Genomic DNA, 25,309 nt, shown 5'->3' with positions numbered 1-25,309 from the left:
CCATAGTGCCAGCTACATCACTTCCATCACATCTGCCATCAGCCTCAGTCATCCACAATATCATCGTCATCGAGATACAATTTCTCAATCGGCGGCGCAGGAACAGCTCCAGCAGTTGAGGTGCTACTAGCAGCAGTGCCAGGCCTGATGGACGAGCCGGTCGTGCCTCTCCTAGAGGGTGAGGAAAGCATAGACCCAGGCTTCTTCGGCTGTAACAGCACGTCCTTGGCGTCTAATTCGCTGTCGAAGCTTTCTTCACTTTCGGCCAGATTTGGGAGGTAGGCATTTGGTTTGAAATGCGTGATCCGATCGAGGAGCTTGGTGTCTTCTCTTCTTGACGATCTGATGCGTGTCAAGTAGGGAAGGAATTCGAGGGTGAGGACATCTTTATTATAGCGCATTTGTTGATAAGATGTTTCGCCGTTGTCATCCTGACGGTCGTCTTCATCGTTGTGCATTTCCCGATTAGATGCCATGAATGTTCGTGACTGCCAACTAGCCACACCGCCATCAAAACCAGGAATGACGGAGCCCATCTTCCTTGATTCCATGTGATTGACATCCGCACCATGCGCAAACATCTCGATCAGACTCTCTATCTCTTCCGTGGGTTTCCACAATCTCAGACTTTGCGGATAGAACATTTTGAAATTATCGCCCCTTTTGCCTCCTGGGACGTTTGCTCGATTGACAGGATATGGCAGATTGAACAATAACCCACGCGTCGCAGCGTGGAAGCTGATCTCATCCTGTCTCAAGGTATCGGAGCTTCCTGCTTGGAAGTTTGCTTGAGCAATACCTGTATTGAGACTGTTGTTAGTCCGTCGATATGGGCGAGAATCTGGATTGAGTACATCGCTGATTGATAAGCTGTCGGAACATCCATCGAAAACTTCTTCGAAAGTGCCACCATTGCATGAGAGGATGTAATTTTCATGTAATGTCGAAATGAATGTCTGAATATCTGTACCTGTTTCGTTCAAAAGAACTTCGATGTCCACCACTGAAGCCTTTGGTGAATAAAGGTGCATCAAATGGTCCGGTGGTTTCGGTGGAGGCTCAGCTCTGGTATCCTGCATACGAGGGTCTTCTCGTTTATTATAAACGATCTTTCCCGTCGCATGAAACATGTCGAGTGTTGTTTCTCTGTGGCTGACCAATTCAAGGGAATTCTTCTCCATATCAGTCAATTGAACACCTACTTTGTCCTTTGATGGTTTTTTCGCTTTGGCTGCTATTGTCCCCGACCATTCTGAGCCATCACCGGACCTCACGCATAGGAACTCCAAAGCATTGACAGCACTTCTCACATCACTCATTTCTGCAAGACGCTGCATGATTGCCGGGCCCGGCATTCGTCGTCTACCAGAATCGCGCGCTTCTTTCTTCACCACCAGATCTAAAGCCTTGGTCACGAAAGTGGGAGCTACCGGATTAAAATCCATGGCAGTAACGTAGGCATTGTTCAAGATCTCAGGTCCAAGCAGCCTATGAGCGGTAAAGCTATCACTCAGTGCAGTAGACGATGAGAGCAGAGTTTCTGAAATGATGATGACCACAGGCGGAGACATGTCGCTTGAAGCTTGTTGACCACCCATTGGGATCGAATGAGAATGATTGACCCGTGCAAGATATCGTGAGAGAACTGATCTGAACGACTGCAAGGTACTGGAACTCCTTGTGATAGTCGCCGGGAACTCTTCGATCAGGAGAACGCGGCCTGATGACGAACTACCATGATCTTTGCCTTCGAAAGTGAGACCGCCGAATTGACCGCCTCGGTTCAGAAATTCGTCGAACTGAAGTGCTATCGAGTTGGTGGGGCCCGAATCTGCAATCACAGGGTTGTGCCAGGAGATTAAATCTAGACCCATAGATTTGGCTAGCAGGGAAACAGTCGTCGTCTTGCCACTTCCAGCAGGGCCTTTAAGGACTAGTAATTTCTGGACATTGTTAGCAAGAACATCATGGGAAAATCATGAAATATAGATTCACTCACCTGATTGTGGCGTCCAGCGATTTTGCCCTGTAGCCAACCCTGAACATCCGCAACCTTCTTCTTATGCACAACCAGCTCTTCCAGGTTGCACGGACCGTATCGATCTCCCCAAGGTCGATGGTTTTCAACAATGGTATTCTCCTGGTCCTCCATCTTGATCTTGACAATATCCTTCGTCGCGGTGGCCTTGACAAATCTTTGACTCGAAGGCAAAGGATTGGCAATCAAGCCATTCTGACGGTTCATCAACGCAGCCACAGGAGGTTTGCGACCGCTAACCAATGATGCAACTGCATTGTCGGTTCTCAGTCCCAGTTCTTGCAGAGTATCGTCTGAAAGATCGTCGTCTTCAATGGCATCTCCCAACTCTCCGTTCTCAAGATTCGCAGTAACATCTGGAGTCTCAGATCTCTTCCTCCAGCGTTGTTCGTCCGTAGCTTTTGTGAAGAAGGTATGGAGAGACTTGGACTTCGCAGGTTCCTTCGGAGCCTTGGAGTTCTTCCTAGTCTTGACGGGGGAAGTCGCGGGAGAGGCTTTCGCAGCAGTGCGTCGAGCAGTGATGCCCTTTCCTTTCGTGGGTTTTGCAGGTGACACGTCCAGTGATGTTCGGCCATCGAGTGTGATTTCACGTTGAAGACGAGTGGTCTTTGGGGAGGTTTTTGTGGAGGAGGGTAACTCCCACACATCTTCATCGTCGTCGGAAAGGACGAGAGTTGACCGGCGCTGCCGTTTGGCAGGACGAGACGCCATTGGCGAGCATACTGGAGCCTCTGTAAGTATGAGCTAGGCGTTGAGCGTTGGCCGTGGTGGAGAGTGAATTGTCGGTCAAGATAATGAGGGAACTTGAAGGTCGCACCTACACTTTGAGTGAAGATGACGCGTGATCACGTGCAATGGGGTAGTCAACAACGAGCAGCGCCGCGATGTGAACAGCCCGAGGAATGAACACAGGGGAAAAAGAAAATTATTGAAGAAATGAAGTCTATTTCCCTTAGACCTATTCTCTATTGAACATGCCATCAACAAAATTCGTCCAAAACCCTTGGTCGTAGAGATTGTCCACTTCCCTCATCGACCTCACCCGCATCCATCGCTCATCCGGTACATCAGAAGCCTCAGTATCATCCTGGATCTGACTGCCCGTCTTCTTGAAAGTCGGCTGCTCACCATCCCTCGTCCTGACCATCCACCACTTGGCCCGAACATCCTGGGGCCATTGGACAAGCCGGTCTTCAGGCTCCACGTCCGACGGCAGCCTGGGATATGTCTCGCGCAACCTCTGCACCTCGGCGCGCCAGACGATGTCATCCTGGACGTCTTCCTTCCAATCCGCCCACTTGGCACTCTCATTGGTTGTCATGCCCGCCCACATGAGGTAGATGTGGTAGATGAGAAACCCCAATGCGAGTGGACAGCTCATCATGCACAGCATCATGACCGCCCCGATCTGCCAGTCCACGCCAATCGCCCACGCCCACATGTTCGCCCACTGCGTCCACGTAAGCCGTGTGCTCCAGCGCTTCGCCGTGAAACTGCCTCTCGTGAGCGCCGACGGCACCAATCTTTCCTGTAACTGTGCGTCGAGCAGCGTATGGCCCAGCGTGGCGGCATAGGCGAGCAATGCCGCAATCGTCAGCAGCAGCAGATTGAACCAGATGTAGTTGTTGCGGCCGACGCAATTGTTGATCCAGATGCAGTGGTGGTCCTGCTTCTGGACACACGCTTTACACAGCGAGCAATGCTTCGACCGCGCTGGTTTCGGAAACCGACACGTGCTACAGTAGTATCCAGGGTGGAAGAGGCAGTAGTCGTAAGGATAAGCCAGCATTGCCTTCCGATGGTTTCCCGCAGTGATGTTGGAACTCGTCGTTGCCGACAGATATAGACACCAGTAAGGCGCGACCACGAGCACCGGGATCGTGATTGTCTGTAGCGTCGTAAGTCGATTCCACGCCGACGGTATAAACAGCAGTTCTCCCGCGACCTGCAAGGTGACGAAGAATATCTAGGACGACCGAGAAATAAGTCACAATCCCAACAAAACACAACTATTCCTGCCTCTCGAAAGCACGTAAGGGTCGAAGAAACCACACTCACAAGAACAACCGGATGAGCCTCATTCATCAGATAATTGCCCAACCTCGACAAGCCGCGCGTAAGCCTCCGGCCCGAGAGTTTCTGATCGACGAAAATAACTCCATTGGGGATGTGATGCCACAGTAAGCGATGCAAGAAAGCGATCGGCGTTCGTCTGCAATGAAAAGAGTAAAAAAAAAGTAAATAATTGGTCTCGCCCAACTGGAAGAGAAATGTGTGGCCGGATGTACATAGTGCATTATTGCGTATATTTCTGCCTGCTGGCTGGGGATGACGACTCACCTGAAGGCTGGAAGCCGGCCAAAGAGCGCAACGAAGACCACGAAGGAAATGCTGAGAATCACCAGCGCTATCGTCCGGACTACCCCCATGGTACTAGGATGGAGTTAGTCAAGGGAAAGTATAGCACAAGCACAAGCACGGTAGATACTATAACGATTGGTGATGCTGTGGTACGGAAGAGACAACGGTGGCTGCAGTGGAGTGAGGTGTCAATTCGCAACGAATTTCCTGTTTCAAAGATTTACATCCACAACGATTAAAATTCCCCGATATCTCCATCATTTCGAGATTCTGAAACGTTAATCAATGATTTGATAACAATTCTTTTGTATTCACATCAGTCACGAATTAACGCGAGTTCTAGCATAACCAGCAGTATGAGTACAACCCTCCTACCGACGTCTGCTATTCCATCGTTCGTGTGCTGCGTAAATTCATCCTGATCCACAGAAACATAGGACGTGGCTCATATCCATTCCGGGCCACTTTGCTGGCGTCTCACGCACCGAAACCCGAACAAAACCAACCTCCATTCAATCATCCCATGCCGTAATAACCCAACAACCCCGTTGAAATGCTCATTAATGTTTCTAGAATGCATGCAGACTCTTGGTCTTCCGGTGTCTCTCCTCACGATCGGTCTTGGTCTTGACTGGACTATTATGCTGACTCAGTGCGCCTGCAGCATGATATGTTTCTGTCCGCTGATGCCCATGAGGACGAGATGGATGCGCACTGGACGAGCCTTCAGTTTTCGACTTCTTCTCACGCCTGAGAACCATTTCGATCCATCCTTTGGCTGGTGCTGAGGAGCTTTGCACGCCTTTACCCACAACTTGGGCGAGGGCTTGCATCCATTCGTCTTTGGCCGCTGGCGAGTCGGCATAAAAGTCAATTACTTCTCCATTGGCAAATCGGATTCGGAACCCCTCTTCCACGAACATGTAACCTTCCTCTTCTTCGGCGAATCCACTCTTGCGGCGACCACCGCCCTTGGTAGATGTCTCCTTTTGAGTTAGGGAAGACTTATCATCAATCAATCTACTGGCCTTTGCAAGATTGATTGTCGCCCGTGGTTGAAGGGTTGTTTCGTGATATGCTGTCAATTTGGGCCCTGCAAGTTTGAAAAAGCGCCGTCGCCAGTACTAATCATGGTTAGTGTTATTCCAAATGATTCATGCACACTTCTTACCGGACAGTCTCCACCTTGCTGACTTAGATAACCTTCAAATCCTTTGATATTGGCTTGTTGCTGCATTCGTTCTTCCGCCTCTCGAAGTGCACGAATAGCACCATTCATGCTCTTGGGCATGTCTTCGTCCTTTGCACCCCGAGGCTTTGGCACATAGAGGAGCTGCAACTCGAGTTTTCCAATCTCATAAGGAGGCCGTCTCTGCAGCTGAGGCATTCCCTTCTTGCTTCTGGAGCTGCCCACTTGGACTGGTTCCAAAGCCCACTCGTTAAAGCATGTAATGTCCACATTGTAGGGTCGCCCAAATGTGTGCTTTTCATGCTCGCTGAGTGCTACATAGGCACGGGCGAAAGATCCATCTTTTGCCACAAGACCTTGAACCAGCTCATAGGCGGATGGTGGTGTGACTGGTCTTCGGACTGATTGAGCTTCCTGCTGCGCTCTCAATTCTGATTCTTTCCTCTTCTTAGGGGAGCCGAACAACCTTCCAAATGCACCCTGCTTCTTCGGAGAGGTTGGCGGTTTCGACGGTGATTGCGGACGCTCAACCTTTGGCTCTTCCAACTTCATCTGTAGCGTAAGCTGAAACTCGAGATCGTTGAGAACGACGAGTTCGAACTCTTGCCCAATAGGAGCGCTACGTCCAAGCTCCAACCAAGCAGTCGTGACACAATGAAGTCCGTTGTCTAACGTCAAGGCGAAATAGGTTTTCTCATCTAGAAGAGGTTAGTCAATCTAAAACTTCGTATTGAAACAGTCCTTACGTTGAGGGAAGGGCATCTGCAAATCCTTGACACCAACAACTTTGACAAAAAGTCGACCTCTTTCTGCACCGTCTTCCCACTCGTCCTCTTCACCTAATTCATCTTCTGCCACAGCGTCTAAACTTTCTTGCACGTTGCTTGCTTGACCTGGGAGTGGTGGAACAGGACCGCCGATAGGTTTTCTGTGGCTGACGGCCTTCTCACCACCCACGCGTATGCTCTTTCTCCTCACCTTACCATTCCATGGTTCAGCAGTCCACGTAGGCTGGCTGATCTTGCGCGGTGACGGCTGAACGAGATTCGCATTCGGTGACTGCGCGGCGAGGGGATTGGACTCCTCGTCTGTCGGTAGAGTTGGAGAACGACATTCGTCCTGAGAGATACGCGCGCTTGCAACAACAATTTTGGTGTTCTGTCGCATCAGATAGCCTCGCTGTCGTTGTGGGGTTCTATTAGCAAATGAATCTTCATCAAGATCGTAGGGACGGTTTGCACGGTTTGCATAACTGCTCTCTGCGAGAGCTCTTGCACCACGTGGTTTGGGGAGATTGGGGATGTTTTCCAATGGGTGCACTGTTCTCATGTCTTTGACCTCAACAAAATCACTTGAAGGGAAGCGTCCATTGAAAGGGTAGTACAAGCGCTGTAATGAGAGTTCAAACTCTACCTTTTGTGCTTCGACCACACGATCGAATTCCTTTTCCAAGCCCAGTCCAAGGCCATCGTCGAGCTCTTCATGTGCTATTTCCAACGGTACCAGACTGCTTACCCTCAGGCCGGCGCTTCGTGGAAGTTGGAGATGAGCAGGCTGTTTATCCTCCGCTGCCCCAGAGATTTCTGGTTCAGGTAATCCACTGCCGGTATTGTGGTTGCCATCAGGGAAGTCGGTAGAAATGGGTGACACAGGGGACCCTTCTTTGGTATTCACGATCACTGAGCCACTGTCCGAGGGTGAGATCGATCGGTCACTGTCTGACTCGAATTTGGATACCTCGGACGTCTCGCTAGCATCCATCCCACGCGCGAAAGTCTTTACATCAACCGAATGGCGGACAACAGATTCTGGTGTTCCGGGACTGGGTTGCTTGAAGTTATGCATCACTGGACTCTGTGGCGCCTTCGGCTGAACATCAGGTGTATACGAGCGTTGAATTGATTGCCTGAGCGCAGCGAGGTCTGGTAGTGCCGTGGAAGAAACGGCTGGGATCTGTGGCATAGGCTTCTCCTCCTTCTGGCTCAAATAAGGAGTGAGTCCAATGTTGAAATCGTTTCCTCCTCCAAAATCGGTGAAGTCAGGCAATGATACCCGCTCGGATACCATGAATCGAGAGTTTGTTAAACTTTTCGGGCTTTGTGCCTTTGGAGTTTCCTGACCGTCTTCTAGGACCGGGGCTGAGGCAGGCATTGCGGCGACAGAAGGCTGTGAATATTGCGAGTACTGACTGGTCAAATCATCATCGTCTTGATTGGCACTGTGCTCCGAGTCTGAAACAACGCGGCGATTGTAGGCGTCGGGAATCGAGTAGAGGTCCGGCTCGTCTTGCTCTTCCTCTTTGACATAGGCGTCACGGATATGGATTTGAGTGGGATCCTCCATTGACGGAATTGCGACATCCGGGTCAAATCTTGTAGCTGACGCCATATGAGTACCAGTGTCATCGCTGCTCTCACGACTGTCGCGGCTTAGGTCTCCACGAAGCCCTTGAAGGACCGAAGCTCGAGAAATCTGAGGAGTCAAATCCCTGGATTCCCTTGAATCGCCGTAATCCACGACCGCCGGGCCAGGTTCGTCCAGAGCGGGCTCGGATTGTTCCACACTTTCAGCACGTACAGGGTTGGGCTCCTTAGAACCTAATCTTCTCATTCGACGTTCTCTGTCTTGTTCCTGTAATGCCATGAGTCGCAGACGATCATCACCCGTAAGCGAACTGCTCGTTCCGATTTTCTGGATGTCTGCCTTTGAGATTGCAGCTGCCATTGGGGGCGTCGGCAATGATCGTTGCCCGATACTCATTCGCTCAAAAGCACCCGACAAGCGTTTGGATGGGGAATTGTTGTGGCCAAGAGTCGGCGGCGGTGGAAGAGGAGGCAGAGGCCGATTCTGACCGTTTGAATCCACCGAGCCTGCACTGGTCTGGTGTGGACGATAGGCTAAAGCCCCGGGTTTAGCTGTAGGAGCGGGACTGCCACAGTCATCATCGAAAACATCTTCCTCGCCTTGCACGAGGTCGGTGTTTGCAATCTCAGGGCTCATGAATCGCCAATCCTCAGGCAGTACAACTGGAGTCTTTTCGGTATCCTCAAGCGACGCGTCAAAGCTGTCATCATGATCCATGGAAGATCCACGCTCAAAGCTGAGATCCTCATCTTCGTCATCTTCGTCTTCATAACTTCCTTCACGAGACTCTGAGGCGATTGAGGACGGAGCTGGAGTGGGTTCCTCGTACTCATTGATCTGTGGTGGTGCTTGGTCAAAAGTTACACTCTTGTGATGACGATGCAAACCACGACCAGCAGGAAGTTGCTTGTGCTGGATGTCGTCCTCATCCTCCCATATGCCCGTTTCTGGGTCAAAGCCGCTGCGCCTGAAATCTGCACCAGTCTTCTTGGATAGTGAAGATTTAGCAGGTGAGGGGTTCAGTCTGCTCGGTGACAACGGAGATACCACCTTGTTTGAGGTGATTGAAGAATCATCATAGCTAGGCTTTGCAGTATGTTGCGCTGGCGAAGTTTTTACTGGGGCCATGTTCTCCTTGCGCAATGTCTCTGACGGACGGAGGGGCGATTGTTGAGTTAAGGAGTGCACACTTTGAGGGCGCCCATCGAGGATGGTAGGTTTTGAGGGATCATAGTTGGCACTTTGCTCAATAGCAAACATGCTGCTGTTCTTCACACGTGAAGCTTTCTTGAGGTTTTCGATGGAGGATCGTTTGTTAGGAGACTGTGGGATGGGATCAAAGACGCTGCTCGATTCTCTGGCAGGGGAGTTGGGATCCCGTCCCTGCCAGAAAAGGCGAGGGGAGGCAGTGGAAAATGGAGATGATCCTGCAGGCGAAGTTTCCAGGTTGGTGAACAACTTACCCTGGAAGTGTGATGTTAGATGGTGGTACGATTGGAAGAAGATGCAAACAACGCACCTTGACTTGAGGAAAACTCGGGGAATTTCTGCGAATTGCCATAGGGCTAAGCTCGGACAGTGGACGGTTGGTTACTCGGGGCAGCTTGGATGGAGAGGAACCATTGCTGCCCTTCTGAATACGTAGAGGTGGGACCTGGGTGTGGCGTCGTCAGTCAATGTCAACAAAAGCGGTAGGCAGACTGCGAACTCATACCTCTGAAGCCATGGCTGCTGGGTTTCCAACAATAGCTTTGTGTATGTGTCTCTGCGAGCTCAGACCATGGATCGGAATGCGTCCAAGCGGCAGCGAGAGTGACTGTCAATTGGGTCGAGCCTGGAATGAGGCAGTCCAGCTGCGCCAGCGTTAAAGATGGTTGTGCAGCGGGGAGTGGTGATACGATGGCTTTGAGTTCAAGTTGAAGCTAAGTAGTAAAGACTGTCAGGAAATGAAGATGAATTCAACACAGATGCGACCGCAAATGAGGCCAACCTGAGGACTTGATTGAACTTCAACACAACGGTTCTGTCGAGGACTCTTTAAAGTGGACGTATTGTTATCTTGAGATGGTCTAGTGCTGTGGTTGCCACGGCAGCCACGATCGAAGTTGGGCCCACGTGACTGGCCCCTGCTTGATCGCACACCTTCCCACTTTTCTTCGTTTGATACTAGTGCGACCAATGCGCACTACTCGATACTTAGCGCAAAGCTCGGCCAGAATGGAAATCTAGCCGAGTATAGAAAAATAAAATAATGATCATCATCACATCTGCAACGAGCGCGTGGTTTTACTAGCAGTGTATCTCTAACAGATGTCTTCTTCGGCTGTAGTGTGCCCTGCGTGCCGATTTAGATCTCTGCTCCTTCCGACCAACACTATTACACAATGGCACGCCCAGCGGGCAATGGCTTCGGCCATGCGCCAGCGACGCACACCAGCCCGAATGACCCTTTCTCAAGACGTCGATCGATCGGCCTTGGAAAGCAAGAAATCTAAACCCACAGCTGGGCCCTTTGCTGGTATGAACCAGACGGTTGCACATGTTCGGCACCGGCGACCAGACCAGCGAATTCTCTCAAGGGGGAGACGATCCATAGACGAAAAGATCGCAGTCAGTCCCAGAGCCAGACCTGCTAGACCAGTCACTTCCGTCGAAGCCACAGCCGACTCCACAGCTCCCGCCGATACTGATGCAGATGCAACGTCCGAGCGACCTCTGCGGAAGAAGAATGTCGACGACCGGCCATTATTCCATGCCTTGAAGATGCAACAAGCCTTAACACCCCTGTCCTACACTCAAAGAGACGCACTCAAGGCAAAGTTGGAGAGAATCACCACTTTTGAAGAGCTTGGCTTAATGCCCCATGTCACCAACAGTGTGTATACCCAGGTGATTCCTCACTTGACCGAATACAGCCCGACCCCCGTGCAGAAACTCGCAATCCCGGCGCTGCTCAGTAAAAAGGGGGCCTACGAGAAGGAGCAAAAAAGAAAAGTTGACGGGAAACCCCGCTTCGACAAGTTTCTTCTTGCTGCGGAGACCGGTTCAGGCAAGACCCTAGCATATCTATTACCCGTCATTGATGCCGTCAAGCGACAGGAAGAGCTTGATCGCATCGAAGAGGATGAACGTGCAGAGCGCGAGGCTGAGGAAAAGAAACAACAAGCACAGAACAACATTTTTGCTGCTGACCCCTCGGAGACGGAGGGGAGATTCAAGTCTAATCCAAACATGGGTCGCCCACGAGCGCTGATCCTTCTTCCATCCTCTGAACTGGTCTCCCAAGTGGGAAAAGTGGTCAAGCTACTCGGCCACACCATCAAATATAGGTCGGCCAAACTATCTTCCAACGATTCTCCGACTGTTATTGGGAACTCTCTCTTCAACCCGAATGGCATCGACATTGTTGTGTCCACACCTCATTTAATCAAATCCATTGCTCAGAAGGAGCCGAACATCCTTTCCCGAGTCCAGTATCTCGTCCTAGACGAAGCAGATTCTCTCCTTGATCGATCGTTCTCCGAGACCAGTATCGCTATCATTGAACGATCAGCCCCGTCATTAAAACAGCTTATCCTCTGCAGTGCAACCATCCCCAACAGCCTTGATCGATTCATTGACAAGCACTTCCCAGATACAAAACGTATTGTAACGCCAAAATTGCACACTATTCCTCGTCGAGTCGTATTAGGGGCCGTTGATATCGATAAAGACCCATATCGTGGTTCCCGTGATCTGGCCTGTGCCGATATAATATGGCAGCTTGGCAAAGCTGTACATGAGGACTCATTTGCCACGCACACAGTCAAGCACATTTTGGTTTTTGTTAATCAGCGTGAGAAAGCCGAAGAGGTGGCAAAATTCCTGGCGACGAAGGGAATCGAGGCAGTGGCCTTGACACGCGACACTACGGAACAACGGCAGGCCGAGATCTTATCCTCCTTCACAGCGCCCGATCGAGTGGAAGGCGAAGACAAAGAGCGCCCAAAGAGCAAGAAATTCTCTAGTTTCATCCCATTTGACGATTCACTACAAATAACCAAAGATAGGCCCACTAGACACCTTCCCAATACCAAAGTGTTGGTAACGACAGACTTAGGCTCTCGTGGTGTCGACACATTGGCAGTCCGACATGTGGTACTTTACGATGTGCCGCACACAACAGTTGATTTTGTGCACCGTCTGGGCCGTATGGGTCGGCTGAACCGCCGTGGCCGTGGTGTCGTCCTCATGGGACGTGATGACCGCAAAGATATAATCAGAGAGGTTCGGGAGGCGATGCACAAAGGCCAGGCGTTGATATAAAACCCAATTGCCGATGAATCATCACTCTTGTATTATTTGCCAACATTAGATGTATATTATATGGACAGCAGTATGGTCGACCTGCCATCAATATAGGGTTCAATTAGGACCATGCACATGAGGGGGTCGAGATGCTGGTATTTTGAGTGCCCAATCTCGAGTTTTCCAAGGTCAATTTCGCTTCCAGCGCTGAGCATATCGCACAAGTTTGAATCTTCGCCATTACGAGAGTCTAGCACACTGTTCGTATGAAGGTCTGGTACCGTCCCTTCGTGTCACTCGATTTGAGTCTGATTCGGGTTGTGAGCTGTAACTTACTGAGATGCACGAGTTCCGAATGCTGATTCTCTATCAGAAATGATCAGTAAAGAGTATAAGAACTGTGTCTAGCCTCTCCGCGAAGTATGTGCTGCACCCCAAATTTTAGCAGCACTAGAAGAGAAAACATGAAGGTGTTCTCAGCTTGTGGGCGCCCCAAGAGCTTGGGTACCTACACGACTAAGTCTACGGTCGCAGTACGAATAATGACTGATGTGAATGGCGGCCACCCATTCACGAAATGATCCAGTAAAGGGTGCAGAAAGTGTGATTGGGCTACCTGCAATGCATACGCTCCGCCTCAGAGCGTTATCGACATTCGCATTGTTCAGCCTGAGCGATCGACCTCAAACCGGTGAGCATGCAACCTAAGGTTTGCGAAACTGTGAGGGAGAGCTTTGGGACACATAACCTCGCAATCACTGTGTCCGCCTTCTTGACTAATTCAGTCGTGGCGCGGCTCTGCGGTTGATACAACTATTTAGGCGGAGTGTTCCGCGGCCGTATACTTAGGTACGTGAAGGCATACTGGCACTGGTAGTATTTGCACAATCCCGTAACTCCATCTCATTTATTAATCGCACGCTGCAGCTCAACCTTTACCACGCTGTCCATGGTCACAAACTTCATCGCTCTTCCATCACTATGGATGCTGCCAGTCTTGCCATTAGTATCGCGGCCCTCTACACCACATGTCGTGACTGTTATAATTTCTTCACGACTATGAAAACAGCAGAGGCAGAATCTTCGGCCCACCTGCGCGAATTGGAGATTCAGCAGTCAATCCTCAAAGCCTGGGGCTTCCATTGGCAGATCCAAGGCGAAGATAGCAGCGAATCGACACACTCAAATTACTTCAGACGAAAAAGGAATAAACTTCACGGGTACCTCTTGAGCAATCCATACAAGGCCGAAGGCGTCTTAAACATTCTCTCTGCTCTTGCTGATACACTGTCTAACCAGGAAAAACTGATGAAGCGCTACGGCATTCAGTTCCGGCTATTACAGGCCGCCTAGGATAGATCGCAGTCGACCAACAACGTTCAGTCGACCCTCCCGAACACTACCATCGAAGATGTGCAGCCGGTGATTAGTGAGTTGAAGAACCGTCTCTCCGTGCTCAATAAGTTTAAATGGGCTTTGAAAGACCGAGACAACTTCAAGAAACTCATCGCAGACTTGAGATCTCACAGCGAATCGCTCTATCGCCTCTGTCCCGAAAATGCATTTGAGTCCATGAATGTCTATCTCATTTTGGAATGCTTGGCAAAGCAAGAGTCGTCCGCAGATCTCAAGTCAACTTCAAGACTCGCAAGCCAGCAAGCAGATGTTGATGGGAGATCGTCCATGCGGGAGGGTTACAAGCTGCTCGCTTCGGCAGCCATCTTGAAAGCATCGGTTAATCAAAACAAAGGTACCGACGAAGCGGGTGAAGCAGCACCTACCAACATTGGCCGAGGGCAACGTGACATGGTGTATCTGTGAAAAGGCCTTGCTCTCTTCGAAGGGCGTGCCGTTTACGTAGAAATGCGAGACAACCGGGGGCCTCCGCTAGAACCAACTCCAGATGAGCTACAGCGCATAAAGCAGAAACAGCAAAGGAAGCGTCGTCGAGAGCGGGGACGCTTAGAAGCAAAGGGACGCAGGGCCGCGCAAACTTACAACCATGTCCTAGATTCGACTCTGGAACACAGCAGCAGCGAGGAGAACGAGGAAGATATCGAGCAGTCCAAGTTGGTCAGACCTGCAGATCCTAAGCTCCACGCACTGACCAGAAGCTTCTTCAATACTTTCCAAGGCTTAAACGTGGAGGAGAGTGTCTGTGGTTTGAACGTCGCCGGTATGATTGATCACAAAGAAGGCGAGCACAAGGGCCATTACAGCATTCTATACACCTTGCCCGGTAAGATTGGCGTTCAGACTCGCGATCGGCCCGCAGAACACCTGATGCTTCGTGCACCTGTGACGCTGCAGTCACTTCTTGGTCAAAAACGGGAGAAAGGCATCCGATCTACGCTCGGGGCGCGTTTCGATCTGGCTAGAAAGCTAGTGCGTGCCGTCTGCCTGCTTCTTTCCAGTGGCTGGTTACACAAGAACATTCGCGCAGATTCCGTGATTTTCTTTCCAGAGCATGTGAATACACTCCAGGAGGATCGATATGAGAGTAGTATTGAGATCGATGTCTCGAAACCTATTCTAATGGGCTACATCTTTTCACGGCCAGACGACGTCATCACCCGGATGGATCTCGCTGCCACCTCACAAGAATTGAGACCCGACATAACAGCAAGACACACTGAGCATACCAATTTGTGGATTGAGGGACCTAAGCCGGGCCATCCCCGGTTTGACTCCATATACGGCCGTGACATGCTACGAAAGAATGATGTGCCAGAGCAACCGACAGAGACATACCTCAGTGGTTTCAAGCTTGACTACTATCAGCATCCCGCAAAGCACGCAAATCCAAAGCGCCTGTATCGTCACGCGTATGATTTATACTCGCTCGGCATTGTTCTACTTGAAGTCGGGCCATGGCGTGGACTGCGAAACTACGATGCTGGCGGTAGTAGCGTAGAGGATCATTATGACCGAAGACGATGGATTTGTCGACAGTTTATTGATGAACTGAGATGGGAATGTGGAGAGACTTACGCTGATGTCGTGCTCAGTTGTCTCATGATTGGTAGCAGTGATGACGAAGTGGGAAAGGCCGAGCGAGAGGGAACTTTGTGCGAGAATCTTGGCTGATCTGGAAGGCTATCAGGCTTAGTTTCTGTCCTCAAAATTGCATCTGTGCGCCGTGGACAGCTGGTTAGCATAACAGAATTCCGACAGGATCTTTGAAAACATTATGGCCTCTGGAACGAAAGACGACTTATCTGGTTCCCATGTCAATCCCTTGTCTTTCTCGATTGGTAAACTACCCTAGATCTGACGCGAGAGACAAGGCGACATGTCACTGGCGCATGGGAGTATTTGAAAGAAGACTGTCCCTCTGCCTTTAGAAGACTGTTCTTGGAATTGCTGTGTCCACTACGGAACTCACTTGTGATTTTCAATCCTGGAATCGTTCAGATTCATATCCTGATCTACTATCCAAGGACTGCATGCAGCAACAAATTGCTGCTCGGATCTCTACAGACTCCACGAGTGGGGTAGTCGTCCTTCCGGGCGGCACCGAGGGTGTAATAAACCGTCATGTTCAACTCCAAGAGATTGACGGTAACAAGTAACGAACTTGAAGAACCTCTATTCGGGAGTAATTATCAACCCGTATCTTCTGACCACAGTTCGTTATGGCCAATCTCTGGTTGCTGTTATTGAGACACCCTTTGCGAGCGATTTTGTTCTCGCATTCCTTCCTGTCCCAAATTCTACTCACACTACTCCAGCGGCTTCTGCTGCCACATTTCCCATCTCATCAGTCTCTCCGGCTACAGATTCAGCGCGCATATCTCTCATCCGCCTCTTTGACATTTCCAGACTTGACGCATAGGTTACCAGTAGGTAATGTGCCCGCTAGGCGAGCTCGAAAACTGGAGAACATCCCAGCATACCTGGTCCCAGGCTCTAGAGAGTTGTCAGATTTCGCAGGTCCGAAGCATGAGACTCGACGATGTGTCGCATTGTTTGCGCATGGTGGAGGGTATGCACGGGGTGAGGCGAGAATGTATTTGAATTACATGGAGAGATGGATTCGGGTCGCCGCACAGGCTAGTCTAGACCTCGCCTTCCTGACTGTGGAATATCGTGAGTTTGCTCAATGCAACTTTCTAGATGCATGTGCACTTGCTGATGCTGACCATCAACGATATAGCACTTTCCACTGAAAAGAGCCATCCAGCGCAGCTGAATGCGTTCACCCAGAGCCATCGATTTCTGCTTGATAGTGGTATCGAACCAGGAAACATTATTTTCATGGGCGACTCAGCTGGTGGTAAGTTCATTGACAGTGGAACACCAGAGGGAAAGCCTTCAACTAACAAGACCATGTAACCAGGAGGGCTATGTATCCTCTCAGGGATTCACCTCCACAGCCTTCATCTACCACAGCCAGCAGCAACAGTCCTGATATCGCCATGGCTAGACATGGCTCTCAGCGCTTACGAGGGAGGCAACCCAGCTGTTGAGACCGACTACTTCATGTTCGCCAACGAAGCTGTCCCAGGGCTTGTGTCACTCTTCATTGGAAGTTATGCCCGAGATTCTCCGGAAGTCAATCCCTTGCATCGCGAGTCAGGCGATATCAACGGCCTCAGTCCACAACTGATTTTCACTGGCGGTGCCGAATTTGCACGCCGTGATTCAGAAATGTGGGCAGAGAAATGTGGTCAAGCGGACGTCGAGCATAAATTGATTATTGAATGGGGACAGCTACATATCTACGCCGTGGGTTCCAAATTCACGGCACCAGCTATTCGAGCCAAGACTGATGATTTGATCATCGGCTGGATGAAGCAACATGTCAAGTAGTGAACCTGAGCTTTGTTGATCACTGTTTAGCATTATGATCTCAATAAGAACAATTCAGATCATTTAAGATCATTTTGCTATTCGGCCAGTACTGACTTAACTGATGCCTCCGATCTGAGCAAGAGCCTCGGCACTGCCCCGCTCGAATAAATAGGGGGACAAGGCTGAGGTACACCTCGGCGCCGGTGCGGGGAAGACACGCGTTGCCGGAACATCGTCTGGCATCTTGGAGTCGGGATTCATTGTTGTTGCTAATTCTCATCCCTCGGCGGATCTTGGTTTTCAGACAATGTTAGCCTCGTGACTCCAGTGTGGAGTAGATATCAGCCTTGTGGCATACTTCATAGTGCCTCGACTTTCATGCGCTGAGAATTTCTACGTTGACACTGAAGATGGGCCAAGATGTGCTAGAAAGGGGAACAAGGCCAGTCCTTATTGGGAACGTCTCTGGCTCCACGGGTGACCGCCTAGATGGTATGGCATTCATGGCTCCATATAATGTAGTAGCAGATACTGACGCGTTCTAGCATTAAAGTCGATGTTGAAGGGGTCTACGACAGTCGACGCCATAATCGGAGATTGGCTATCAGAGGTCCAGACTCAAGCCGATTCATTTGTCGAGTAAAGCATCATTGACCATATGGCAGGTCAACTTGGCATCGCGAGCGCTCCAGCTCCGTGCAGGAAGCAAGGGCGGCTACGAACCAGGGTTTCTGTACTCACTACGAGCAGGTCTTGATGAGTATCTCCATTACAAGAATCAACATCTTCGAATAGCCGTCAATGCCGGCGGGCTCAACCCGAAAGGTCTGGCCGAAGAGGTGCAGAAGCTGTTACGTGCTCGAGGATCAAACAAAAAGGTCGCTTATGTTGTTGGCGACAACCTACTGTCAAAGCTGGAAGATCTTGATGTCCAGCCTTTGACTAGAGCGACTGGTGATTTCCAGAGTTGGCGACATAAATATCCTGAAATAATTCTCGCCAATGCGTACATTGGATGTTGGGGCATAGTGCGCGCTCTTAAAGAAGGAGCCGATATCGTCATTTGTGGGAGATGTACTGATGCAAGCACGGTATGAAAGCGGAACTTCACACGCAGAACGGTTGGCTAACAACAAGATCTTAGGTTATGGGTGTCGCAGCATGGTGGCATGGTTGGAGCCAGGATGAAGTCGACAAGCTGGCTGGCTCCCTGCTAGCAGGCCATTTAATAGAATGCGGTCCTTATGTGGTATGACTTCCCTCCCCAACCCGCGAGACGTGTAAAACAGTCGCTGAAAGCTTTTACAATAGACCGGAGGCAACTTTGGCGGATTTCAAGCACTTGCTCCACAATATCACGACCTCTCGTACCCAATCGCTGCGATTGCAGGGAATGGTACAAGTGTGATTCAAAAGCATGCGGATCAAAACGGAGTGTATGAATCATGAGGCCACCAAATGTAGTATATGCTGACCTTTTCTTCTGATAGTGTCACCACGGACACTGTCCGTGGACAATTCTTGTATGAGATCCAGGGTCCCTTCTACTACAATCCCGATGTCATCGCAGATATCACGAGAATTGTTTTCGAACCAGTCGGCAAGGATATGGTGCAAGTTTCAGGGGTCAAAGGTGAGCATGTTATTTCCACTCAAGAATGAATTTCTCTTTCACCGGTCTTCCATTGATCCAGTCCCAAGGCCTTCTCGCACCTGAGACTCTTAAGCTAGCCATTATGGTGGTTGGGGGATACCAAGCCGAGTTCTCTGTTTACGTGACGGGACTTGACACCAAAGAAAAGGCGGCAAGTTTCGAGTCCATGTCGCGTAGAATGGTAAAGGAAAATGAGTTTCAGGTTCTAGATTTCCAGCTGTACGGAAGTCCGAAGGAAAATCCCCGAAACCAAAATGAATCAACACTACAGCTTCGCGTGTTTGCGCAGGCTAAGGATCCAAGAACCCTTGCTCCAGGTCGTCTCCTCGGGCCTCTCATGAGCAATCAACTCTCAGGATATCCGGGTCTCACGGCCAACTTTGATTTCCGCACGGCAGAGCCGAAATTGTTCTGTACATACTTCCCCGGCTTGGTGAATCAAGAACATGTCCAGCAAGTTGTGCATTTCATCTCAGCGGAACAAAGCAATCAGGGAACTCCTGTCTCAAGACATTCAGCATATACTTCCACCAACCAACTACCGCTGCAACCTAATTACCAGCCTACCAATCCTGTAGCATTGTCTTCTTTTGGATCGACGATTAAAGTGCCACTTGGTCTAGCCGTCTACGCACGCAGCGGCGATAAAGGGGCAAATGTGAATGTGGGATTCTTCTTTCCTAGAGGACTCCACGAGCCATCCAAGTATGACTGGCTTCGAAGTTTTATGACAGTCGATAGGTTACGAGGTGAGTCTGTCACTGATTTCCCTCTTCCATCTCACATCAAAATCTGACACTTGTGTGACCTTTAGGACTACTGGCAGACGAGGCAACCCCTGACACATACATTGAGAGGTGTGAATTCCTCAATATACGGGCTGTCCATTTTGTGATTCATGGTATCCTCGGCGCGGGTGTGAGCAGTTCTGTCAAGATGGATTCGCTAGGAAAGGTAAGACCGCCTGACTGCTCCCCAACCAACACCTCACGCGACTCCTGATAGCTGGCATCTTGCTCAGAATGTAGCAGAATATCTGAGAGCCCGACATGTCGATATGCCGCAGAAGTTTCTTGAGAAAGCAGCAATACTGTAGGAGAGTAATGGAATGTGAGCAAGACGACTTTGATGTGACAGAGTCTCCGCAATTTTGAATCTCGTTTCCACTAAGTGACATTCCTTAAGCTTTGCAATATCTGTAGCATCCCCTCGACCATTGAAAAACAACGACTTAGTTACACGGTATGATGCGATCTTGCAAATGAGGTGTAAAACCTGACTACGTGTATGCCACTGTGTCTGACTAGGCATCTAACTTTCCAATCCATGTTCGTGAGCATTTGCTCTCCACATTGTCACTTGCTTAGGGGCTATTGAGCTACATGCACCTGCTGTACTCGTGAGGATTCTGAGAGCATACCCATGCTCTCGCACTGCCCAGGATGATCGCCCCTGGCGAAGTGCGGAGAAGGAGTCAATAGCCTCGGCACCGACGAATACGTCAACGACGATCAGATGCCAGCATGACTTTGTGTGCAGGGTATTCTGAGAAGGCAGCCTGATATACCATTTATTGGCTGTTTGTGGGCTTTGTGACTACAGGAGATAAACGAGTCGCGACCATGGGGGAGCAATCGACGCCATATTCTGTTCCAGATGAGAGCAGAACCTTATTGAGAGACGGCATTCTGAACCACAGGTTGCATAGCTCATTACCGCCAGAGTGCAAAGAGTTTGCCCAGTATGTGAAGTATGAAGGGTCGGCCGCACCGAGCATTGCAATCAACTGGAGATTCGCAGAAAGCGTCTCGTCGTTGAAAGGCCTTGAGGCGACACTGATTAACGTTTTACTTGGACGAAAGTATGACGAACCACCGAAGGAAGTGGTCATTAACACGGATCATGCACAACTGTTCTTTATGTCTTCTTTGGTTCTCGAAATCAATCCGGACTTCTCAGCACCTATCTCACCGACGCCGGTACGCGATTTGACCGACAAATATGCGAACTATTTCCCAAGTGGCGACATCCATCGAATGGCTTCATCACTCTACCGTCGAGCTGTTCACAACATCTACAAGACGAAAGACGACCGGTGGTTTCACATACACGGTAGCCTCAACCCAGAGCCATCCTTGAAAGGAGCAGGACTACCACTTGACATGCCCGAGCTTAAGACGTTCGAAGATTCTTGGCAACCCTACATCAAGCGCATCCGTGAAAAGACCGCAGTTGAATGGGACCATATTCTCGGTGAGGAATGCCGTCAGGCTGCTACCATCTGTCTCGATCCTCAAGAGTACAGGGACAGCCCACAAGGCAAGGCGAATTCTGCAGTGGGCTTATATCGAATCACAAAGCAAGAGGGGTCGGCACAAGCAGCGGGATGGTGGCGTCCGACAACCTTTACAGGCCCACGACGGCCGCTCGCTGGACTAAAGATCGTGGATTTGACCAGAGTAATTGCAGGTCCAGCTATAGGGCGAGGTCTGGCAGAGCTAGGCGCAAGTGTGATGAGGGTTACAGCTTCGCACCTTCCGGATTTCTCAGGTCTTCACCCTGATTTGAATTGGGGCAAGTGGAATTGCAACCTAGATCTACGTGGTGAGAGTGATAGATTCAAGCTCAAAGATCTGATACTGGACGCAGACGTTGTTATCAACGGCTACAGGCCTGACGTGTTCGTCAAATACGGCTTCGGCCAGGATCAGGTTTTTGAACTCGTCAAGAACAGGCAACGGGGCATTATCTACGTGAGAGAGAATTGCTTTGGATGGGATGGTCCATTGTCGCACAGAAGTGGTTGGCAGCCGATAAGTGACGCCCACACTGGTGTGGCAATGGGATATGGTCGAGCCATGGGCAACGACGAGGCTGTAATCCCTGTTTTTCCAAACTCTGACTACTGCACGGGGATAGCAGGTACATGTGGCGTTTTGGAAGCTCTCATGGAGCAGGCACGCCATGGCGGCTCCTATCTCATTGACACATCACTCAACTATTACAATCAATGGTTGACTTCGACAGTTGGAGAGTATCCTCTTCAAGTATGGAAGGATGTCTGGGCACGCAATGGGAGGCAAGTTTTCCGCCACTACCATAGCATGAACTATACGATCCCTCGCTACTTCGAAATGATGCGGAAAGAAGGAACAATCCTCGATTTAAAATATTTCGAGAAGAGGGTGTCTAAAGCGCAGGGTGACCTCGTATTCAGGGCACCGAAGGCGGTCCTCCAATTCCCACCGAACACGGTACAGCTTAGCTTCAATGTTGGCACTCGTGGGAATGGAATTGATGAACCCAAGTGGCCGGATGATCTATTGACTGAGATTGTGAAATAAATGATAGTCCGGGAGTCTTGAACTCCTGTTCTCCTATTCTCATGACTATAAATTTGACTTGACTTCTTCAAAGTTAATGCTCGCTTTATTATGCTCCGCTACTGAGAGCAGGGCACCCGTATTTTTATCTCGCATCTGTCCACGTATAGTCGCTAGCCTCGAACCCTGCTGTAAAACTTCACATTCGATCACGAGGTCCATGTCCTTCCTTACTGGTCTCAGATATGTGATGAGTAATGTCCTTGACACCCCTCCGAACCACCAAAAGTCCTTCCGCGCCAATGGTGCGGCCGCCATGGTCGTGCACATGTCGTGGATCATGGCAATTGCGCCTCCATGCATGTTGCCCATCCGGTTAGTGTAGACTGGCGAAGCTTTCATCTCAAAAACAGCCGTCGTCTTTCCCTCAGAGCTTGTGGCGCTGACAATGGAGATATGCTCGCGCATAAATACCTCGTCGAATCCCTAGGGAGAGAGGAAGACAAATTTTAGTCTGATACTACGAAGCCTTTGAATGTGTTAGGCACTGAGGCAGCATACCTCATCTTTCGTCTGACCTGCCTTGCGATATTCATTGAGATATGCTTCAATCCGTTCCTTCGGGTCCGCCACTGTCACATCGAATGCCATGCCAGGGATCTTCAGGAGATCCGTGGTATATCGCTGTGCCTTTAATGATTCGTGTTTCCCCATTTTCTTGGTGCGAGCTCTTCCAGCTCCAATCCGGCCTGGTGTTCGAGGCTTGCTGATGGGATGTTGCAAAAGCGAGAGTTGAAGGTGCCGTACTCACGTACTCCGAACTTGCCGTTGGAGAAATGATGACATCGGACGCAGTTGTACCCAACCATTAATCACAAACCAAACGGCACCGGCCTCAAGCGTGCGCTTTCTAGGTGAGCAAGAATGGCCGAGGCTAATCATAACAAACCCTCCTTTTACCGACCAAGGCTGGCTGCATGACTCGCTCACGCTTGACATAGTCTGGGTAGGCCATGCGGTTTCGTCGTCAAGAGTTTCACATTAATTAATCGTCGATGACAAACATCTTCTTCTCAAATAACCTCCAGTGAGATGGCGAAGAGGTACGACTCGCCTTACAAGGTGCATATTCCACCTATTGACGTTGCGACCTTTGTATTTTCCTCGGATTCAGAGAATGATCATTCAAGTCCACAGTACTTTGATGCGGACCGACCGGAACGGAATTTTAGCCTGCAACAGGCCAAGGCACTTGTCAAGAGGGTTGGGAAAGGGCTACTTGATCTCAGACTGAAGCCGGATGATAAGGTGCTTTTGTACTCTGGCAACTCGCTGTACTTCCCAATCCTCTTTTGGGGGACGGTGTCTGCGGGCTGTGTGTTCACTGGCTGTTCTCCAAGTGCATCTGTGACCGGTAAGTCGTTCTTTGGCCAAATTACCACAAGCGAAAGACTTGACGATAGTGACTGTAGAGCTCTCATATCAATTACGGGACTCCAATGCGACGTTGGTCATAACCAGCTCGGCGGGTGCCTCTCGGGCTCTTGAAGCGGCATCACAAGTCGGCATCCCGAAGGACAGAGTCTTCGAGTTTGTTGATCCGGACAAAACCCCTACTAGGGGTGATATTCTGCCATGGACAAATTTCTGGGCTTCAGAGGAGGGCGGTGCTGCGTGGGAGTGGAGAAAATTCTCAACGGTCGATGAGGCTCAAACGACCACCGCTGTTGTCAATTATTCAAGCGGGTATGGTTAAGCACGAATACTTCATGTTGAAGTTTGATGTTTACCTTCTGATCCTTTCTCTAGAACGACTGGTGTGCCAAAAGGAGTCGAAATATCACACTATAACATTGTCTCGAACTGCTTGCAAGTTATATTCAAACGAAATATGATTGGCGAAACATCAAGGGCAAAGGAACGAAAGCAACGCATCGAAGCAGGAGGAGAACGATGGTTAGCGCCTTTACCAATGTTTCATGCATATGTAAGTGTAATAATTTGCCAGTTCCTGAGAATCTAGCCGTATTGATACCGTTGAATAGGGCCAAATGTACTACTGTATGACTGCAGCACGTATGGGTGTTAAAGTCTTTATTATGATGGAGTACAGTATTCAGAGATATCTCCTGTTCCTCGATATATACCGAATCACATTCCTCACTGGCGTTCCAACGCTCATGGTTGCGCTATCAAAACACCCTCAGGCCGAATCATTCAATCTCAAATCGATAGAATCCGTCGTGACAGGCTCTGCACCCCTCAATCCTGAGATTGGACGATTGGTGGAGAAGACCCATCTGCGCCCGGGTGTTCAGGTGAAGCAAGGTTGGGGAATGACCGAGACCACCTGCTCAGCAACAGGATTCGCACAGGATGATGAAGACGACGGTAGATCAATTGGCTGGTTGAATCCCAATGTATCTGCTAAGATTGTACCAATGCCTGAGCACGGGTTCGAGCAAACCCCTGAGATCCCATACGTCGTGGGCGAAATCTGGGTTTCTGGCCCTAATATAATGAGGGGCTACTACAAGAAGGCTAAAGAAACGTCCGAGACAATAGTCTACGAGGACGGACTGCGGTGGCTGCGTACTGGCGATATCGGATACGTCGACTCAAGGGGATGCTTCTATATTGTGGACCGTATGAAGGTGAGTCTCAACCATGTTAACCTATGTTTGGAATAGTCTGACAGAAATTACCAAGGAACTCATAAAGGTGAAAGGCTTGCAGGTCGCGCCAGCAGAGATTGAGCAAGTCCTTCTGACGCATCACGCTATTGCGGATGCAGCCGTGATAGGAGAGAAAAGGTAAGCAGACATTGATCAGCCTCACTGGAGCAATGCAGCTACGGGCGGAATCATGGCTAATTTGACCTCAAGACCAGCTGGCGAATATCCCAAGGCATTTGTCGTTAGAGCACCTGGTACAGCGGTATCTGCAAGAGAAATCGAAAGGTATATCGAGACTAGAATGTCTCGACACAAGTGGTTAACGGCTGGGGTTCATTTTATTGATACAATACCTCGAACCCCTAGTGGGAAGGTGATCAGACGGGAGCTACAAAAACTCAAGACGGCCTCTGTCGATGGAGCTGCGAAGCTGTAGATGTTAACTAGATCTAAGCTACATGCTATACATGACAGAAATCGTATATATCTTTATGGGACCTTACATCAATTATCTGGGCACTATTCTCAAGATCATATGTAGCGGGGGTTTTCTCAATGACCTGGGCCGTTTTTTGCCCGTATCATGGCTATGTTGCGGCTGCTCGACTAGACGAGCTTGTTGAA

The 25,309-nt window shown here is 49.9% G+C and overlaps 11 protein-coding genes across 11 annotated transcripts; 7 read left to right on the top strand and 4 right to left on the bottom strand.

Annotated features, from left to right (window-relative positions):
* Positions 1-44: 44 nt before the first annotated feature.
* On the bottom strand, positions 45-2,749 carry LTR84_008886 (uncharacterized protein; the record flags this gene model as incomplete). Its single annotated transcript, XM_064852429.1, has 2 exons — positions 45-1,943; positions 2,000-2,749. The coding sequence occupies 2 exons, from the start codon at positions 2,747-2,749 to the stop codon at positions 45-47; spliced, it is 2,649 nt and encodes an 882-aa protein (XP_064701404.1).
* A 247-nt stretch (positions 2,750-2,996) lies between these two features.
* Positions 2,997-4,467, bottom strand: LTR84_008885 (uncharacterized protein; the record flags this gene model as incomplete). Its single annotated transcript, XM_064852428.1, has 3 exons — positions 2,997-4,004; positions 4,097-4,250; positions 4,379-4,467. The coding sequence occupies 3 exons, from the start codon at positions 4,465-4,467 to the stop codon at positions 2,997-2,999; spliced, it is 1,251 nt and encodes a 416-aa protein (XP_064701403.1).
* Positions 4,468-4,968: 501 nt separating this feature from the next.
* LTR84_008884 (uncharacterized protein) lies at positions 4,969-9,678 on the bottom strand (the record flags this gene model as incomplete). The annotated part of the gene is made up of 5 exons (XM_064852427.1): positions 4,969-5,523; positions 5,571-6,286; positions 6,335-9,416; positions 9,472-9,606; positions 9,667-9,678. The coding sequence occupies 5 exons, from the start codon at positions 9,676-9,678 to the stop codon at positions 4,969-4,971; spliced, it is 4,500 nt and encodes a 1,499-aa protein (XP_064701402.1).
* A 677-nt stretch (positions 9,679-10,355) lies between these two features.
* Positions 10,356-12,257, top strand: LTR84_008883 (uncharacterized protein; the record flags this gene model as incomplete). The annotated part of the gene is made up of 1 exon (XM_064852426.1): positions 10,356-12,257. The coding sequence occupies one exon, from the start codon at positions 10,356-10,358 to the stop codon at positions 12,255-12,257; it is 1,902 nt and encodes a 633-aa protein (XP_064701401.1).
* Positions 12,258-13,220: 963 nt separating this feature from the next.
* LTR84_008882 (uncharacterized protein) lies at positions 13,221-13,592 on the top strand (the record flags this gene model as incomplete). The annotated part of the gene is made up of 1 exon (XM_064852425.1): positions 13,221-13,592. The coding sequence occupies one exon, from the start codon at positions 13,221-13,223 to the stop codon at positions 13,590-13,592; it is 372 nt and encodes a 123-aa protein (XP_064701400.1).
* Positions 13,593-14,102: 510 nt separating this feature from the next.
* LTR84_008881 (uncharacterized protein) lies at positions 14,103-15,326 on the top strand (the record flags this gene model as incomplete). Its single annotated transcript, XM_064852424.1, has 1 exon — positions 14,103-15,326. The coding sequence occupies one exon, from the start codon at positions 14,103-14,105 to the stop codon at positions 15,324-15,326; it is 1,224 nt and encodes a 407-aa protein (XP_064701399.1).
* Positions 15,327-15,874: 548 nt separating this feature from the next.
* LTR84_008880 (uncharacterized protein) lies at positions 15,875-17,051 on the top strand (the record flags this gene model as incomplete). The annotated part of the gene is made up of 3 exons (XM_064852423.1): positions 15,875-16,328; positions 16,396-16,515; positions 16,579-17,051. 3 exons carry the CDS (start codon positions 15,875-15,877, stop codon positions 17,049-17,051), a joined length of 1,047 nt encoding a protein of 348 aa, XP_064701398.1.
* Positions 17,052-17,443: 392 nt separating this feature from the next.
* On the top strand, positions 17,444-19,783 carry LTR84_008879 (uncharacterized protein; the record flags this gene model as incomplete). The annotated part of the gene is made up of 9 exons (XM_064852422.1): positions 17,444-17,525; positions 17,579-17,643; positions 17,699-18,124; positions 18,178-18,282; positions 18,345-18,469; positions 18,524-18,666; positions 18,735-19,436; positions 19,502-19,641; positions 19,709-19,783. The coding sequence occupies 9 exons, from the start codon at positions 17,444-17,446 to the stop codon at positions 19,781-19,783; spliced, it is 1,863 nt and encodes a 620-aa protein (XP_064701397.1).
* A 526-nt stretch (positions 19,784-20,309) lies between these two features.
* On the top strand, positions 20,310-22,031 carry LTR84_008878 (uncharacterized protein; the record flags this gene model as incomplete). The annotated part of the gene is made up of 1 exon (XM_064852421.1): positions 20,310-22,031. One exon carries the CDS (start codon positions 20,310-20,312, stop codon positions 22,029-22,031), a length of 1,722 nt encoding a protein of 573 aa, XP_064701396.1.
* Positions 22,032-22,076: 45 nt separating this feature from the next.
* LTR84_008877 (uncharacterized protein) lies at positions 22,077-22,724 on the bottom strand (the record flags this gene model as incomplete). Its single annotated transcript, XM_064852420.1, has 2 exons — positions 22,077-22,496; positions 22,572-22,724. 2 exons carry the CDS (start codon positions 22,722-22,724, stop codon positions 22,077-22,079), a joined length of 573 nt encoding a protein of 190 aa, XP_064701395.1.
* Positions 22,725-23,102: 378 nt separating this feature from the next.
* On the top strand, positions 23,103-25,121 carry LTR84_008876 (uncharacterized protein; the record flags this gene model as incomplete). The annotated part of the gene is given in 7 exon segments (XM_064852419.1): positions 23,103-23,424; positions 23,483-23,756; positions 23,820-23,997; positions 24,056-24,071; positions 24,084-24,664; positions 24,720-24,823; positions 24,896-25,121. 7 exon segments carry the CDS (start codon positions 23,103-23,105, stop codon positions 25,119-25,121), a joined length of 1,701 nt encoding a protein of 566 aa, XP_064701394.1.
* Positions 25,122-25,309: the final 188 nt, after the last annotated feature.

The sequence above is a fragment of the Exophiala bonariae genome, assembly GCF_035927105.1.
Source record: "Exophiala bonariae strain CCFEE 5792 chromosome Unknown scaffold_34, whole genome shotgun sequence".
NCBI lineage: Eukaryota > Fungi > Ascomycota > Eurotiomycetes > Chaetothyriales > Herpotrichiellaceae > Exophiala > Exophiala bonariae.
Note: the sequence above shows the minus strand (reverse complement) of the source record. Positions and strands in the feature narration are given on the sequence as shown.